This window comes from Neurospora tetraspora, assembly GCF_033439725.1.
Source record: "Neurospora tetraspora strain CBS 560.94 chromosome Unknown B0H65scaffold_5, whole genome shotgun sequence".
NCBI lineage: Eukaryota > Fungi > Ascomycota > Sordariomycetes > Sordariales > Sordariaceae > Neurospora > Neurospora tetraspora.
This window is the reverse complement of record NW_026944387.1, coordinates 3968376-3985109: the sequence shown is the minus strand read 5'-3', so window position 1 is coordinate 3985109 and position 16734 is coordinate 3968376. Positions and strand designations below refer to the sequence as shown.

The following is a 16734-nucleotide window of genomic DNA, read 5'->3' as shown; positions in this document are numbered from 1 at the left end:
TACTATTTACCCGATTGGTAAGCCGTTGCTAATTTGGATAGCTATAACGAATTAATTTAGGAACTTTACGAAAAGAGGCTAGAATTAGGACCTCCCTACGTTAATTTTAAGAAGGGTTAGAAAGTATAATAGAAAGCCAAAAATAGAAGTAGCGACTCTCTAGTACTAGTACCGGGGCTCCTAATACCTATACCGGCGCCGGCACTGGTTCGACGGAATATAAAATAAAATAACAAGTAAAATATAAATAAACAAATTTAGCAAAAAAAAAAGGAATTTAGGATTTATAGCGCGAACCCCACCCTAAGTCTCTAAAGAACGAATTTCCTAAGCCTATTCCGAAGGATAGCCCGAAACTTATTTATACCTTAATTTCCTTTTCCCTTGACAGTCTCCCTAAATTAGTCTCTCTAATTCGAATAAAATTATATAATTATAATACGATAACGTAGACGGATAAAGCGTTTTAATAATTATATTTACGAAGGTAGGGTAAAAGAGGAAGAAAGAAAGATACAAATACAATTCGAATATATAACGTCTATACTTATACTAATAACGGCGCTTTAAATATCCTCGCACGCCGCTATACTATAGGGCCTTTATAACACCCCCTTTAGGGGCTAGCGATAGTAAAGAGGGGAGGTAGCAATTATAAAAACGATTAAAACGTTATTTAGGATTATTTGGGATAATAATAAATATTTTAATAGAAGGGGTACGTCTAATAATATTTTACCTAGTATTTAGCGTCTAAATAGTAATTTGGGCACTAAGTAACTTCCCATCTTAGTATACGGGCTTGCGGCCCCTAATTAGGCGTACCTACGGAAGGGACCTACTTTATTAATAACAATATTTTAAAGCGGGAGCTTTGTTTGAGAGGGGGTAGTATTATAAATATTACTACCCTATTCCTATATATAGATACGTACTGTATTTAGTATAATTAACTAAGTATAGTTGTTTGGTTGTATTACGTGCTATTATATAATATGATGGTCCTGGGTAGGCCCATGCCTATGGACCCACACTATATGCTCTATTTAGTTCTTGTACGCGTATAGAATTCTCTTCCTATTCCTCGCACAACAATTAAAGTCTTAGCTTAGTGCTCGCTCGCGCCCCGTGACAAGTATAATTTATTAAATTTTATTTTATTACTCTTAAAGAAATTATAGTCTTATATATTAATATTATTATATTCCGCTTTTTACTTTAAAGTTTCCTCCTCTCCCTTTATCCTTACCTAGTAATATAATTAATTAGGATTTATCCCGCGGCTTTCGAAATTTTGATTATTTAATATTCATTTATTACTACGCCTTATTTATTTATTCTAAATTTTCTAAATAAATTAGCCGCAATTATATAATACTTACTTCGATTCTTTAATAATTATAATAATATAAAGGTTCATATAAATTTATATTTTAGAATTTACGGATAATCCTCCGTATTGAATATAAGAACCCTTCCCCCTCCCTTTTTCTTCCTTCTACCGTTTTTCTTTATTTTATCGCCGCTATTATTTATTTTATTAATTCTTATATTATAACCCTTTACTTTTCTAACAACGAACGCTTTACATTTATACGCTACTACATTATAAATATCCCTTCGGATAGCAATTAATTATAAGTATCCTTATAATTATCTTTTACTACTCCGCTTTATTAACCTTCTTATAATACTATGCGCTTTCTTCCTTACGCGACCTATACTTTTAATTTTATTAAAGTTATTACTAACGTAGGGATTATTAAAGAATTTAATAATAATTTCCTTTTCGAATCCGCTAGCGAATTTAATTATTTTATAAAATATAAATATATTCTACCCTAATCTCCCGTTTTTATTAATATTCTTTCCTAAGCCCCGCTTTATATTCGACCATTATCTACGAATATATTCGCCGTTCTTATATTTACAATTTACTTATTATCCTGATGCCCTTTAAAATACAGTTATAAGCCCGCTTTCTTTTTTAAGCACTTATTAGCTTTAATAATTATATTCCCGTAGAGGTTACCGATTATAAATAGGCTATTATAATCGTTGCCATTAGATTATAGGAGATTTATTATAAGTATTATATTAATTATCCGAAATTTTCGTTTAACTTTTACCCTTATAGTATTTTAAACTAGAGCATCAGCGAAATAATTATTTATAATTAGCGTACTCTTACTATACGCATTCGCTTTTATCAGGTCACTTTTATACTTCTTATTATAATTAATTATAATAACGCTCCGGGTTCTTCCGATTCCTCTGACGGACTAAATTCTTCCAATATCTCCAACGCCTCTAATTCTTTTATAGCTCTAAACGCTTCTAATTCCTTTAAAGCCTCTAATATTATTGATATCTTTACCTCTGTTGAAAAATATTACTTCCCTACTTCCTAATAATTTATTTACTATATACTTTACCAATTTCAAAATTAGAATTAATAAATTAAGTATTATTATTGCCTCTTATAACGATATTTATATATTCTTTTTCGCTAATATAATTATTATTATAGTAAATTTAATTAGTACCGTTAGGATAGAATTATCGGCAGTAATTACTGTTATTAATATTTTATAGAAATAAATTATTACATTCTTAAAAATCCCGTAAAGAAATAATAAAGAAATTGTTAATATTATTGGTAAGGTTTAATTTTAATATCATAATTAATAAGCGCTATAATAGCGCGTGAAGTTAAAGATTTTAAGGAATAGATTTAACTGTTATATTAATAATTAATTTAATTAAGCGGGTAATCCCGAACCTTACTTATATTCGGTTGGAATAAATAGAAATATTACCCTAAGATAATTAAATGATTAATTCCCACTTCCATTTTCCCTCTTAATCTTCAAAATTTTAACTTTCATTATTATATAATTCTTTAAATATTCTATCTTCATATTTTACTTCGCCTTTTTGTAATCTCTTATTTTTTTAATTTCTTAATTCCGGCCTTACTTCGTTCGTATCTTCTTTTTTTTTAGTTCACTAATTCCGGTTTTATTTTATTTATTCTTCTTTACTTTTTACCCTTTAATTCCGGCCTTATTCTAGTAATACTCTTTCGTTTTTTATCCCTTAGGTCCGGCCTTATTTCATTTATATTTTTTAACTTCCTATAGCATATAATTTAATTCAATTACTACTTTTTAATTACCTTAATCAACGTTCATTAACCTTATAACCGATCTTCTCGCTTATTTCCTTTATTATAATTCCTTCGCTTTATACTCTTCTAATAATTCCGGATAATTTAAATTCTCTGATAATATCTATTTATTATCCTCCTCCAAGTACCCCTTCTATTTCACTTAATACTACCGATTCTTTTCCGAACTTACGTATTTTACAATAATTTTTACCTTATATTATAGTATTTCATTTTTAACGTTTACTACTTTACTCTTCAATATAACTACTTTTGGGTCGTTATAATAAAATTCTAATAATATAATAAGGAAAATCGGGTAAATATAATAATACGCCTGTAGTTCCAATTAGAAAATTATAATCTTATTATTTATAATTTCTATAATTGAGAAAAGCCCTAAGAATTTATCTGAAAGCTTTACACTCGGCCATTATTATTTAATATTTTTTATATTTAAAAAGACCTAATCGCTCATTGTAAATTATTACGGCTTACGAAATTTATTATACTATTTTATGTACCCCTAATTCATTTTATTCAAAACGTTAATTATTACCGTCCTTCCTCGTATAAATATTTAATTTTTTTAGTAGCGGCCGTAAACAGGATTATACTTTTTCCTCGTTCCGGATTAGCGGGGCTTCGTAACCGATAATTATAAAGAAATTCTACTAGGGATTTACCAATTATAGTATAAAAATAATTATTATCAATTTATTTTACTAAAATAAGTTTTGATATTTAATCTATCTATTTTATATTGTAAAAAATACAAAGGTAGAATTTTAAATTCTAATTTTATCGTTCAGTTTAGTCGTTAATTTGAGGGTATTAAACGGTATTGAAATATTGCCGGATTTCTAATAATTCGTAATATATCTTTTAAAAAGTACTAGTAAAAAGGTTTCCCCAATTAAATATAATAGAATCGGGTAAGCTAAAAGGGCGGAAAATATACTATTAGAAAAATTGGTCGAATTATTACGTATTGATCGTCTTTTATATAGGGATATACAAAGTATATTTGATAAACCGGTTAATAATAATTAAAATTGCATTATATATTCAATTTATAATAAGATTATACGTTTTAAATAATCCGGTAATAAAATTATACGAAATATTTTACTATAGGATAGTTAGGATAGGTAAGGATACGAGGTGATTATAAGGTTTATAATGTTATAATTTCCCTTTTTAATAGACCAGGCAAATATAAACATAAGCTTCGACGTTAGTAATAAGGGTAAACTAATAGTAATAGACGCTAAATTATTTAAATGTTTTCTTCCGTTCCGAATACCCTATTATTATATTATCATAATAGTTATATAAAAGTTTTAAACGTATTTTCTCCAATATATATATTCGGTTATTATAATATAGGACGCTATCTTCCCCTATTTTTTACTTATTTATATATTGTCTTCTCCCCGTTTCTTTCCATTTTTCCCCTACAATAAACAGGTCTTCTTTCTACACCTTTAATAATTATGATCCTAAGGGTAAAAATTGACCGGCGTCCTTTTGATAAATTTTCGCTATTACAATATAAATTTCTAATTAGTTAATAATCACCCCCTCTTTTAATAAATACGACGTTTATATTAGTAAATTATACTTTCTTCTTCGGCCGACCATCCGTTTTTAACCTTTCCCTCCGCTTTTTATATTCCTATTCTTATGTTTCGTCTTCCTCCTATTCCGAACCCCAAACCGATTTATTAGTCCCAATATCTTTATTCTACTTTTTCTATTCTACTATTTCTCTTTATATTGTTCGCCCTATTAATTAAACCCGCTTTACTCCTAGCGCTAATTTTATACCTTTAGTAATTTTTCGGCTTATTTACTTACTTTTTTTAATAATTTTTACAAAAGGATAATCCTCGCCGTCCGCTTCGGTAATATTTTATAATTACAATTTCTACAATAAACTATCCGTTAAATTAAACTTTTTTAGGCGGTATTTAATACCGAAATTATATACCGTTAATTTAAATACTTATTATAATTACTAGGCGCTAACCCGCTCCTTTTCTTTAAATATTATAAAATAAGGTAATTAATAATAATATAAAAAGGTTTATCTATATATAATAAATATTACCGCTACGCTTTTAGAGCGCTTATAATCGTTAGTAATTCGCTATTATTTATATTATAATAGGTTTTTTTAAATAATTTTATTTAAAAGAAAAATATAATCGGGTACTACTATATATTAAATAATTATATTGATATAGCGCCTATTACGAAATCGGACGTATTTATTTCCATTCGGATTAATAATATTGGGTCGATATATTAGAATATTAGAATTTTTTAGAACTTCCGCTTTAATTCTTTAAATGCCCGTAATACCAATTCTATTAATTCGAATACTATCCTTGTATTTCCCTTTAATAAATCTATAATTTCAAGATTTATAATTACGAACCGTTAATAAAACTTTGTAAATTTCAAGAAGATTTAAATATTATAGAGATTTATTAAGGTTTCCTAATTTGTAATTACCGCTACCCGTTCGGGATTTATAGAAATATTTTCTAGAGAGACGATATAATTTAAAAATAAAATTCTAATTATATAAAATTTATATTTCTTTAAATTAATATATAAATTATAGTTATATAAACGCCGAAGGGTTTTCTTAATATATTTATAGTAATCTTTTTTATTTTTACTATAGATTATAGTATTATTGAAATAGGTAATATAAATAATATTAATCAATTGTAGGAAAATATTATTAATATACGTTTAAAAAATAATTAGAATATTCGTTAACCCTATAAATATAATTAAGAATTTATAATGCTCGTAAGGCGTCCGAAATATCATTTTATATTCGTCCCCTTCCTTAATCCGAATACGATAGTACGCGTCCTTTAAATTTAATTTAGTAAAAGTCTTCGCTAACGATAATTAATTTAAAATTTCCTAAATTAGCGGTAATATAGTAAGGTTCTTCTTTATAATCTTATTAAACGTATAGTAATTAATATACAACTTTAATTTACCTCCCTTCTTTAATACAAAAATAATACGGGCGCTTACTAAATTAATAGACAGCCGGATTTAACCTTCAACAGCGCTTCTATAATTTATTCTTAGAGGATTTTCAATTCTTCAATATTTAGGGCGTAAATAAATTTAAATGAAAATACTTCTCATTCTTTGAAGTTAATTCGGTACTCTAACCAATTATATTGAAATAAGAGTGCGGATAATATTTCGAAAACCTATTTAATTTCCTTATATTCGGAGGGAATTATTAATTTATTTCCTTTGGTTACTGGCGGCTCTAGGATAGGCGTTTTTTATAGTATTAATTTTAGTAAGGGTTTTAACGGGGGTAAACTCTATTTAACGCGACTTTAAAAATATAAAGGGAATATTCGGGAGACTCCTCCGCCGGGAGTAAGGAATTATCAAAAGAATTTGGGGATTCTAATAGGGTTAAAAATTCTATACGAAAAGAAAGTAGAATTTTAAATAGGGTCGATGAATATTAGGGTAGGGAAAAATTATTAACAATCTAATTCTTTATATCCTTTATAACTATTATTAGAATTAAATTCTAATATAAATTTATTAAAATAATAGCGGCGTAATAAATATCTTTCGTAGGCATTTTACTTTTAAAAGAATTATATATTTCAATATAAAAATGGAATTTTCTTCGCCGCTAATCGATCTTAGAATTAAAATTATATAATTATAAATAATTAAAAATAATATTAACGTTAAGAGAATTAATAATTATAAACGTTATTTATTACTACCGCTTAATATTAAAGGAATTATATAATTTAAGGAAATAAATAATTAAACTATATGTAGAACCAGATTTAAAATAGAAATTAAAGAGATAGTAATTTATAAAATTAATTTTAATACCTTCGGCGAATAAATACCGATTAATAAAGTTCAATTCCGACTTAGAATTTATTAATCCGTAAACCGCCTACTAACTTTAAGGCCTCCTTACTTTTAATTTCGTATTTAAATATAATTTTAATTTATTTACGTCTTCTTAAATTGGTATAACAACTATTCTTACTAATATAATGAATTTAACATTCGTTTTTGAATTAGAATTAATTCCTGGGAACATATATTAAAACAATTTATATTTTTCATTATTATATTTGTAATAGATTTTATTAGGGTAAATAAATATTAAATATCTAATTTAACTATATTCGAAACGAGTATCATCTGGCTTCTCCTCTTAATTTTAGCCGTAAATATAATTATTCTAACAATAATTATTATAAATAATAATCGATTACATCAATATAGAATTAGAAATAGGTAGAACGCTAAAAGAAATAAAATTAGGGGTAGGAATAGGATTAGGGGACGATAATTAGGAATAAAGTACCTAAAGATAATAGGATTACTATTACCGCTATATTAAAAACCGATTTTTAAATCCCGAAATTTTCTCCATATATATTATAATTTCCTATAATATATTAATACTATAAGCCGATAGGATTCTTGAATTAAAATAAAGCTATAACCGGTTTATTTATTACGAAATAATATCAAAACTCTAATTAAGTATACAATAGGTTAAATTCTGCGGTATAAAATTATTAATAAAATTTGCCTATAGTTTTAGTCGGGCCTTATTATATATTTTTAAAATTAAATAAGGCGGTACGTTCGTTAGTGTAAATATTATTACTATATTTCCGTTCGAAGAACGAGCGAAATTCTTTTTAAATAGGAGCGTTGCGAACGTAATTATGATTAGGCTACTATATAATATGTTAACGATAATTAATTTAAGAATTCTTAAAGTTTCCTTCGAAGTAACATTTAATAAAGTAAATATATAATAGTTTATTAACGTTTAAACCCGATTTAAGGAAGATATTTTCTATATTGTAAAAAAATCCCTTTAAATAAATTAAATTTTTACTTTTATAAAAAGGATTATTAATTTTAGGACAAGTAAATAGGGAGGAAGAAAATTTATTAAAAGGCGTCGGTTAAATGGAAATAAGAGAGAATAATTACATAATTTAAAAGGTAATAGAGATAGTATTAATACGGAATTAATTATAGAAGAGGTAATTTTAATAGAGGAAATTATAAGGAATAGGAGGATAATTACTAAATTAATTACAAATAGAAAATTCTACGAAATTATCCTATTCTTAAAGAGAAAGGCGCGAGGGGAGGGTAAATATAAAGAATTTAATAACTTTAATATAAAATTCGTAATGAGTTTATTTAAATTCTATTTTATAGTCTTTGAAAAAGGGGTTACAATATACGTAGGAGGCATAGGAATATTAATTATTATTAAAGCCGTTATCGTTTATTTTTTTTAATAAACTGCTAATAATATTAAAATAAAGGGGGAGGTAAATAAATAATATTAAGTTTTGCAATTATAGGAATAGCTGGTAGGCCGGAAGGAAATTCTTTTTATAAAGGTTATTCCGAAGGGGTATTATTAATAATTCGAGAAACGGAGCGTCCGTTATATATTTATATCCTATTAGTAATAATTTAATCCCCGGAGGGTAAAAATATTAATATATTAAGACTAGTGGAGGAAGGTAAATTAAAGTGCCTACGAATGGAGCATTTATATAGGGGGCGATTGCGAATCAGGGGTATAATAAAAGGTACTTTAATATTTAAACCGTTTTCCTAAGGGAAGAAGCTCCGATAATTATTTATTTATATATCAAAACCCGTCTTATAGTAGCGTAGCCCGTAAGATCTCCGAGCCGTTCCAACGCTATATAACGCTAATACTTAGCGTTCCTACTAGGGCTCGTCGGAGTCCTTCAGTTTAAGTGCCTACCGGTGCGGTGCTAGCCCTTTTAGGGCCTAATATTAATACCCGTATTAAATACCTTTAGCAAATTTAGCGCCCGTATCGAATACCCTTAGTAAACGTATCGCTACGCTTTTAATAATTCCAATAACCCTTATACGCTATACTTAATTATATATACATTATTATATTACTATTATATTCAATCTTAATATTATCTAATTATTTACTATCTTTTAATTTTGTCCCTTTATAATCCCTACAACCGTCAATCTGGGGTACGTACGGACGAATAAACTAAATCGCGACTTTTAAATTTTTATAAAATTCATTTATATAAAGAATTTTAAAAATTGTCTTACAAGAATCCCCTACTTTTCAATAAAGTTCTCATTATTATCTTATTTAATTCGTCGAATTAATTCTAAATTTAGTCTCAAATGTATTATATCTTATTTATATGAAAAGTTTTTATTATTTTTATTTTAAATTATAATATTCTTACTTTTACTCAGAAACAATTATTTTTAATCATTATAAATATAGAGACCTTTTTTTCCTACTGGGTTTTTACTAGCCTATGCCTAACGTTTAGTACTTGTCATGGCATGGCTGGACAGGTTACCAGAGCACTGGCCACTGGGCAATGGGGTGCCAGGTACAGGGCACCATAACACATCGGATGGAAAGAGGCTCATGTTCTTATCGATAAGACCGTACGGAAAGGGAAGGCGGGAACGAGTGGCAGTTCTGACTTATATGTCCAGAACCGTGATGCCCTCGTTTGACAGCTTCCTTTTCCTCCTTACACTTAATATTACTTTGATTTGTGGCTTCTAGTCTTGTTGTCTTATCACTTGTAGGATCACGCTTTCACAGTACTTGGAAGAAGAGAACTTCGTTTTCGGCTTTTGGCTCGAGGGGGAGTATTAAACAAGATACATTTCGATCCTTATATAGATTCTTACTCGTATCGTTTCACATCCTTATATATATATATATCGAGGGTTTCCCTCTCTTTCTCTTTGCTCTCTTTCTTCTTCAATCAATAAGTTCACCACCACTCTCTTGTGCCTTGTCTACGTTCACTCCGTTCACTTCGACAGATAGTTGTTCGAGTGGTTCATGGCCAACTATAGACAGCGGTATGCTTGGCAGGAAGTCCTCGTTGAGGATAAAGATGGCCAGCGCCGCCCTGTTGAGAGTGTTTCTATGATCGACCGCTAATCCGCCAATCCCGTGGATCATCCTCAAGTCATGTCCTCTCACAGTACGAGAAGGAGACCTCTTTGCTACAGTCTTTGTCAACCACCACTGTCGATCACTCAGAACCATCAAAATGCGTCAATCAAGCCTGCTTGCGGCGGCTCTAGCCATCGGCGCCCGTGGCGCTGATGCTCTCCTGCGCTTCACTTGCTCTGAGCTCGTCACTGAGCGTCTGGATCCGTGAGCTACTCAGCCAAGCCCTCTCATACGCCTGAACCCAATCACTGACATACTCTCTCCCCAGTATCGTCTTCCCTGGCTCCTCCCAGTCTCCCCATCTTCACCAAATCGTGGGCGGCAACTCCTTCAACATCACCATGGACCACAGCCGCCACGACATTGCCCAAGAGTCTACCTGCACCACCTGCGAGTTCTCCGAGGATTTCTCCAACTATTGGACCGCCACGCTCTTCTTCCGCGCCCGTAACGGCATCTTCAACCGGGCCGCCCAGCGTCCCAACGTGCTCTTCGACGGTGCCCGTGGCGGCGGCATGTCCGTCTACTACACCGCTCCTTGGGATGGGTCCAAGGCAACCGTCTTCCAGCCCGGCTTCCGCAAGATCGTCGGCAACCCCTTTATCCGCAACGAGACGGCCGCCAACCAGTGCCGCCAGCTGAGCTTCACCTGCCTGGACGCGCTCGACACCCGCACGGGCGAGACCAAGTCCATGCCCAACCAGCGCTTGAAATAACTCAACTCGACTCAACTCGGGGGTTCGAGTTAGTTGAGTGGGTCAACTCGAGACCTCGAGTTGAGTTGAGTCGAGTTGAGTCGGCGAGTTGGCCGCCTTCTTAGCAGGCCGGCAGAATTTTTTTTTGGAAGTAAAATTGCCCGGGGACCGGATTCCAAAAGGGGTCCCCGGATGGGGGATAGGTATTTTGTATGGCCCCACCGTTTGGCAACTTACTCAACTCAACTCGAGGGTCCCAAGTCGAGTTGCAGCTCCAGCCAAAACCGCCAAGTTGAGTCGAGTTGAGTTGAGTTGAGTTGAGTCGAGTTACGTGAGGTGAGTTGTTTCAAGCGCTGTGCCCAACCGCATCTGCAAGGAGGGCATCATGGCCAACGTGCTCTTCCCCACCTGTTGGGACGGCAAGAACTTGGACTCCGCCGACCACTCCTCGTACGTTGCCTACCCCTCCAGCGGCACGTTCGAAACCAATGGCCCCGGCCCGGCGTCCCACCCCGTCAAGATCCCCCAGCTCTTCTACGAGGTCATCTGGGACACCAGGCCCTTCAACGACAAGAGCATCTGGTCTGAGGACGGCAGCCAGCCGTTCGTCTGGAGCTATGGTGACTTCACCGGCTACGGCACGCACGGTGACTATGTCTTCGGCTGGAAGGGCGATGCGCTGCAGCGGGCGATGAACGCCAACTGTGATACTTGCGATGGCGTCCTCAAAGAGGCCGACCATTGCGCAGGCCAACCAGTGCTCCCAGAAGCAGAAGGTCGCGGAGAATATTGATGGGCGGTTGACTGAGTTGCCGGGTGCCATGCCGATCATGGGCCCGCAGCCGGGAACGGGAAGCGGTACTACCCCGACGCACCCGACGACGCCGGGTACAGGTAACGGTGGTGGTAGTTGCACTGTTGCGAAGTGGGGACAGTGTGGTGGTAAAGGGTATACCGGGTGCACGACGTCTGCTTCGGGGTCGACTTGCAAGAAGCAGAACGACTGATACTCGCAGTGCTTGTAAAGTGGTGGAATGCGGTCGTAATGGGGGCCGTGATTTCGGTCCTGTGTGACGATGTGCGTGTTAGATGGGAACGAAGGTGTCTGGGTGGGCTGTACATAGCAATGGAGGACAAAGACATTGATGGCATAGTACATATTACATACTGCATTCTCGCAACATTCCTCATGTTGGTGCTCCAGTAACATGAGTTAGATCCTCAGTGTTAACATCGAGACGAGCGTAGATCTACCGTCAAGGTCAGCAAGTGATATACGCGGACGGAGTAAAGAAGCCAAGCATACCTGGAACTCTCCAATGACTGCGACACGAGCTGCGAATAGAAGCTCTTGATGTCACCCAACGAGATCATGGTGTTGCGCTCCTCCCCATTCTCCTTTGCCACAATCTCTTCGTATACCGGCAATTGGGATGGCTGAACAACAATGATGCAGAGGCTCTTGAGGTTCGAGAGGACGGACATCCATGCCTTGTTGCCCACATCCGACCTGTATAACATCGTATTCGACGGCGAAGAAGCAATAACTGGGTGCGTCAACTCCAGGCGTCGAATCGGTAGGCGGTCGGCTTGGGGAAGTATGCTCAGGAGATCTTCGTTATCTTCTTCGGCGACAATACGGAAGGTGTTTTCGGAGTAGAAGACGTCAAGAGCTTCGGCTCTTGTTTGTTGGTTGAGGGAGAGAATGGCTGTGGTGTCGTCATCTAGAAGACACTCGAATACGGGTCGACTGCGGCTTAACTCGACGGTGTCGGGCTGGACGACGACTTCGCGATAGATGAAGATGCGGATCTCGAGGGGCAGGTCGAGGAAGCCGACTGTCTTGGGGTCGGGGAAGGGGAGGAAGCGCGTGGTAGACATGGTCAAGAGACGGTCGTGATGATTTCGTCGAGGGTAACAGGGCGCTAAAAAAGTAGATGCGCCTCGGTCTCTCGAAAAATTGTTTATGAGATGTCGAGGTCGCCGGTAGCCAGCTTCAGTACTGGAGGACTGGGTGTGGCCGATTGTTATTTAAGCCATGGCGACTGGAGATGATGGCGGATTATTGACGACGACAGATCGGTCGATGCGGGGCATGATGGTGTAGAAACTCCATCGCCAATGGATTACTGCAGAGAATTTGTGTAGAGGCGGGTGGTGCGCGAGTGACCACATCACGGCTGACACTGTCGGAACTTTGTCGCAAGGGGCAGGAAATCGGCAACTGGAGAATGATCAAAATGGTCGCCATGGGAGGATCATGGTGTTTTGTCCAGGCGGAAAGGCAGGGAATCTGCCCTTGTGTGTATGACGTAAAGGTTTGCGACTCGGCGTCTACTTGTAGTGTGCGTATGCCGCATGCGGAAAGGTGCCATTGGGGTACATAAATCCCCTTACCCGGCCACCTTTCCGTGGTTGGTTCGGTGGTGTAAAAGGCAACATCCCTGAGGTGGAATGATTCCACTTCTGACTGAGGTCCTTGAGGAAGATATTGGTTCGAATCCAAAACGGACCATACCACACTTGTTTTTTGCACTTTTTTTCGAATTGTCTATATTGTTATCTCTCTAGATATTCATCAAAAAGGTGGTGTTCCTTCCTGGAGACAAGCTCGGCAATGAAATACCGTTCGTTGGTAGTCATTTCAACGGTAGGGGTGGACGGACGTTCAGGTGCATGCATGTAGGTGGCGAATCAGCGATATGCACGCAAACGAACCGCCAAAACATCGGGAAACTAAGCAAACAGCCCCAATGCAAAGCTCCCAGCCAAGACGTCACTCCATCAACAACTTTACGATCAGGGGGACATTCCCTTTGCCGCAGCTGTCAGACGGAAATACCTGTGCAACCTTGGAGACCTCTTCCGTGCCGTCGTGCAACATTGTTTCCTGCAACGGGAAACACTTCACCAACCAGTCGGGCCGTGTTACCTCATTTCATCAGCCGGCAAGTGCTACGGTTGGCCACTGGATTGATTATGGTGCTGCTTAAACTTCGTGAAAAAGTGCATTCAGGATTGATTGGGTTTTATCTGCGCTTACGCCCCCAATGCCCTATGTTCGGGTCGATCTCGATCTCATACATGATTGAAGCCAACCTTCAGGTGTGCTAATGCGGCTGCTAGGTCTAATGGAAGTAAAACATCGGAAATCATCATCGGTTTTGAGATCAAGTCACCTTTTTGGGGGAAACTTGGGTGCAAGGCGGAAGACATAACTTTTCACGGTTGTCAGCCAGGCATTGGCATTTCGCAGAAAGTCAATGACAGTGAGTTAACATGGTCCATGACTTGAAATTCTCAAAGAAACGGAGCTAATAACTAAAGAAATGTATGAATGAATGACAGGTACCCACGATGGCTAGCATATGCAGGCCCGCTATGCTAGCCCGTGGAGTTCGGTGAAAACAAAAAGGGGCCCCTTCAACGAATGAAAATCTCCAGTAAAGACTGTGAACAGGACTCACTCCCCAAGTACACTTCCGTACTAAGGTAGCCCATAACCCAGCGTCCTAGCCTCCATTCTTCAACATTCCTTTCAGGATCTGGAAGTCTGAAAAAAGACAACTATGAGTCCTTTATTCCTCCTCCTGCAGGTACCGCTCGTGGCCATCTCTCTTCATGATCTCCTTTACTTCAGCCAGGTGCCTGTGGAGCTTGCTAACATTGATGAGCACCGTCGATACATCCCCGACAGCTTCATTATACTGGACAGCAATATTGAGTCAGTCGGGCCTTGTCCTGTTCTTCGCAATCGGCTAACTTACACGATCTTCAGGCCTATTACTAATATCCCTCAACAACTTCTTCAAAGCGTCGTTGGCTAGGGCAGGGAATATCGTCAGCATTGGATGAAGAGGTGTTCAGACCTTTAGTCGGTGACCAGTAGCCAGGGTATAAATTACCTGCGTAACAAGCATCAGAGGCGGCCTCAAGGTGAGGTCTGAGTGCCTCGTGACTTTTCGTGAGAACCTCAGTCGCCTTGTTCTCGTCACCGGGATAATGAGCCTTGAATGAGAACGTTGCCGCCGCGTCATCAGCGGGCTCGGGTAAGCCGTTGAACGATTCGTAAAAGTACAACTCGAATCCACGCGCCTTGTACTTTTCCTTAACACTCTGCGGAGAGTCACTCAGGAACTCGTGTATAGTTTGCCAGCTGAACGCCAGATCGGCAATGCGCTCCCCTAGCGACATTTCGGACTGACTTGAGTCAGCTTGCGAGCTTCCAGACTGACTGCCTGCCATTGTGACACGGACAGGGATTATGAACAAATGATAAGTTAACAAAGAGTGCAGCTTGGGTTCTGGTGAGGTTGAGGATGGAAACCTGGTGGAGTGATATCGCCTAGACTTTATAGTCTTCAAGAGCCACAATGTCCTCAAGTGCTTTGTGAAGGCTGATAGCAACTAACAAGCAGAGGCCAGGACTAAGACGGTACCACATAGTATCATCTGTATGATACTCAACCTATCTTTCTTTCACCGGCTCAGATACGAGGAGACTGTTATGAGCATCCAACACTTGTTGGGTCGTCTTGGATCACAGGATGCGGAACTCACGAAGAAAGCCTCACAACGACCCGACATCTTTCCGTGTACAATTACATGACTCGGGATGTGTACGGACTGATGTTGGTTACAGACTTGCAGGACACGGCCGGGTGGTTGGTGTCATTCTTTGGGAACAGAAAGGCCATCTTTGAGTGGACATCGGTCGGATAAGAGAAGTTCAAAGCAGTTCACAAAATTGACACTTCGGAAATGGTTAATGGATCGTGGGGAGATGCCAGTATACCTACATGCACTAGAGATATGTCTATACTTGTCGACAATACCCGAGGAGTTTGAACCATGTTACTGGACGCATTCACGTGGGGTTAGGGTTGAGTTACACTCAGCCGTTGTCTGCTTTGTTGGTCGTGTGAGGCCGGTGAGCATCTGTCGCAGGCCATGGCGATGTTCTGTGGTGCTCAGGTATGTCCAGAGCTTGGCTCACAAGCAAAGGGTCTTGTAATGGTTGACACGCGGTCAATAGGTATGTTTCGAACGTGGAAAGTTGGAGTTTCGATGTTGCGAAATCGAGACTCGCTTGCTGTTGGGAATTGGCCCGTGTCAGGCGTCACTGCTTCTAGACGCTAAGGGCGTGTTTGGATGCTCTGAAATTGGGCTCTTAAATGTTCAGACCCGGTTTTTTCAGAGTGCTGTTTGGAAGCGCTCTGAACGTTACTGTTCTGAAATTGTCTTTTTAGAGTGCTGTTTGGAAGCGCTCTGAACGTTTTGGTTCTGAAATCTTTTCAAAATCCCCGTTCTGAAATTCTGGCCCCACTCTTTGAGATGCATCCAATCAAATTTCATCAAATCCTCGAATTTCAGAGCCAACATTCAGGCCCAAGAACGTTTCTGAACCAAAATCAGAATTTCAGATATTTCAGAAAGGCCCGTGCAATACTTCTGACAAGCTATTTCAGAACACCCACTTCAGAGGGCCATTTCAGAGCATCCAAACACGCCCTAACAGTTCGCTGCCCCTGCAGCTAGTGCGGGGCACCCGCTGGTCACTGTCATTTGCTGCAGTGGGTGCATTGGCACCTGTCAGAGCGAGCGAATCCTGATCCGTGCGCATCTGCTTTTAATTCACCTCATGTCTTCCACAATTCTCTCCCTTGCTTCATCCGTTCCCGAAAAAAGAAGCCGCCGACATTGAATGCGTCAACAACGAGTTCGAGAAACAGCGCACAACATTCATCTTCCTTCTCATTTGTATCTACCACTCTCTCTTTTGAATCAACATATCTTCCCAGGGATGACTCCCAATAGAC

At 37.3% G+C, this 16734-nt stretch overlaps 2 protein-coding genes across 2 annotated transcripts; one reads left to right on the top strand and one right to left on the bottom strand.

The window, feature by feature from the left end:
• Positions 1 to 10158: 10158 nt before the first annotated feature.
• B0H65DRAFT_510134 (uncharacterized protein) lies at positions 10159 to 11922 on the top strand (the record flags this gene model as incomplete). Its single annotated transcript, XM_062828369.1, has 5 exons — positions 10159 to 10175; positions 10332 to 10424; positions 10489 to 10908; positions 11267 to 11636; positions 11758 to 11922. The coding sequence occupies 5 exons, from the start codon at positions 10159 to 10161 to the stop codon at positions 11920 to 11922; spliced, it is 1065 nt and encodes a 354-aa protein (XP_062681006.1).
• A 206-nt stretch (positions 11923 to 12128) lies between these two features.
• Positions 12129 to 12796, bottom strand: B0H65DRAFT_550379 (uncharacterized protein; the record flags this gene model as incomplete). Its single annotated transcript, XM_062829730.1, has 2 exons — positions 12129 to 12165; positions 12222 to 12796. The coding sequence occupies 2 exons, from the start codon at positions 12794 to 12796 to the stop codon at positions 12129 to 12131; spliced, it is 612 nt and encodes a 203-aa protein (XP_062681005.1).
• Positions 12797 to 16734: the final 3938 nt, after the last annotated feature.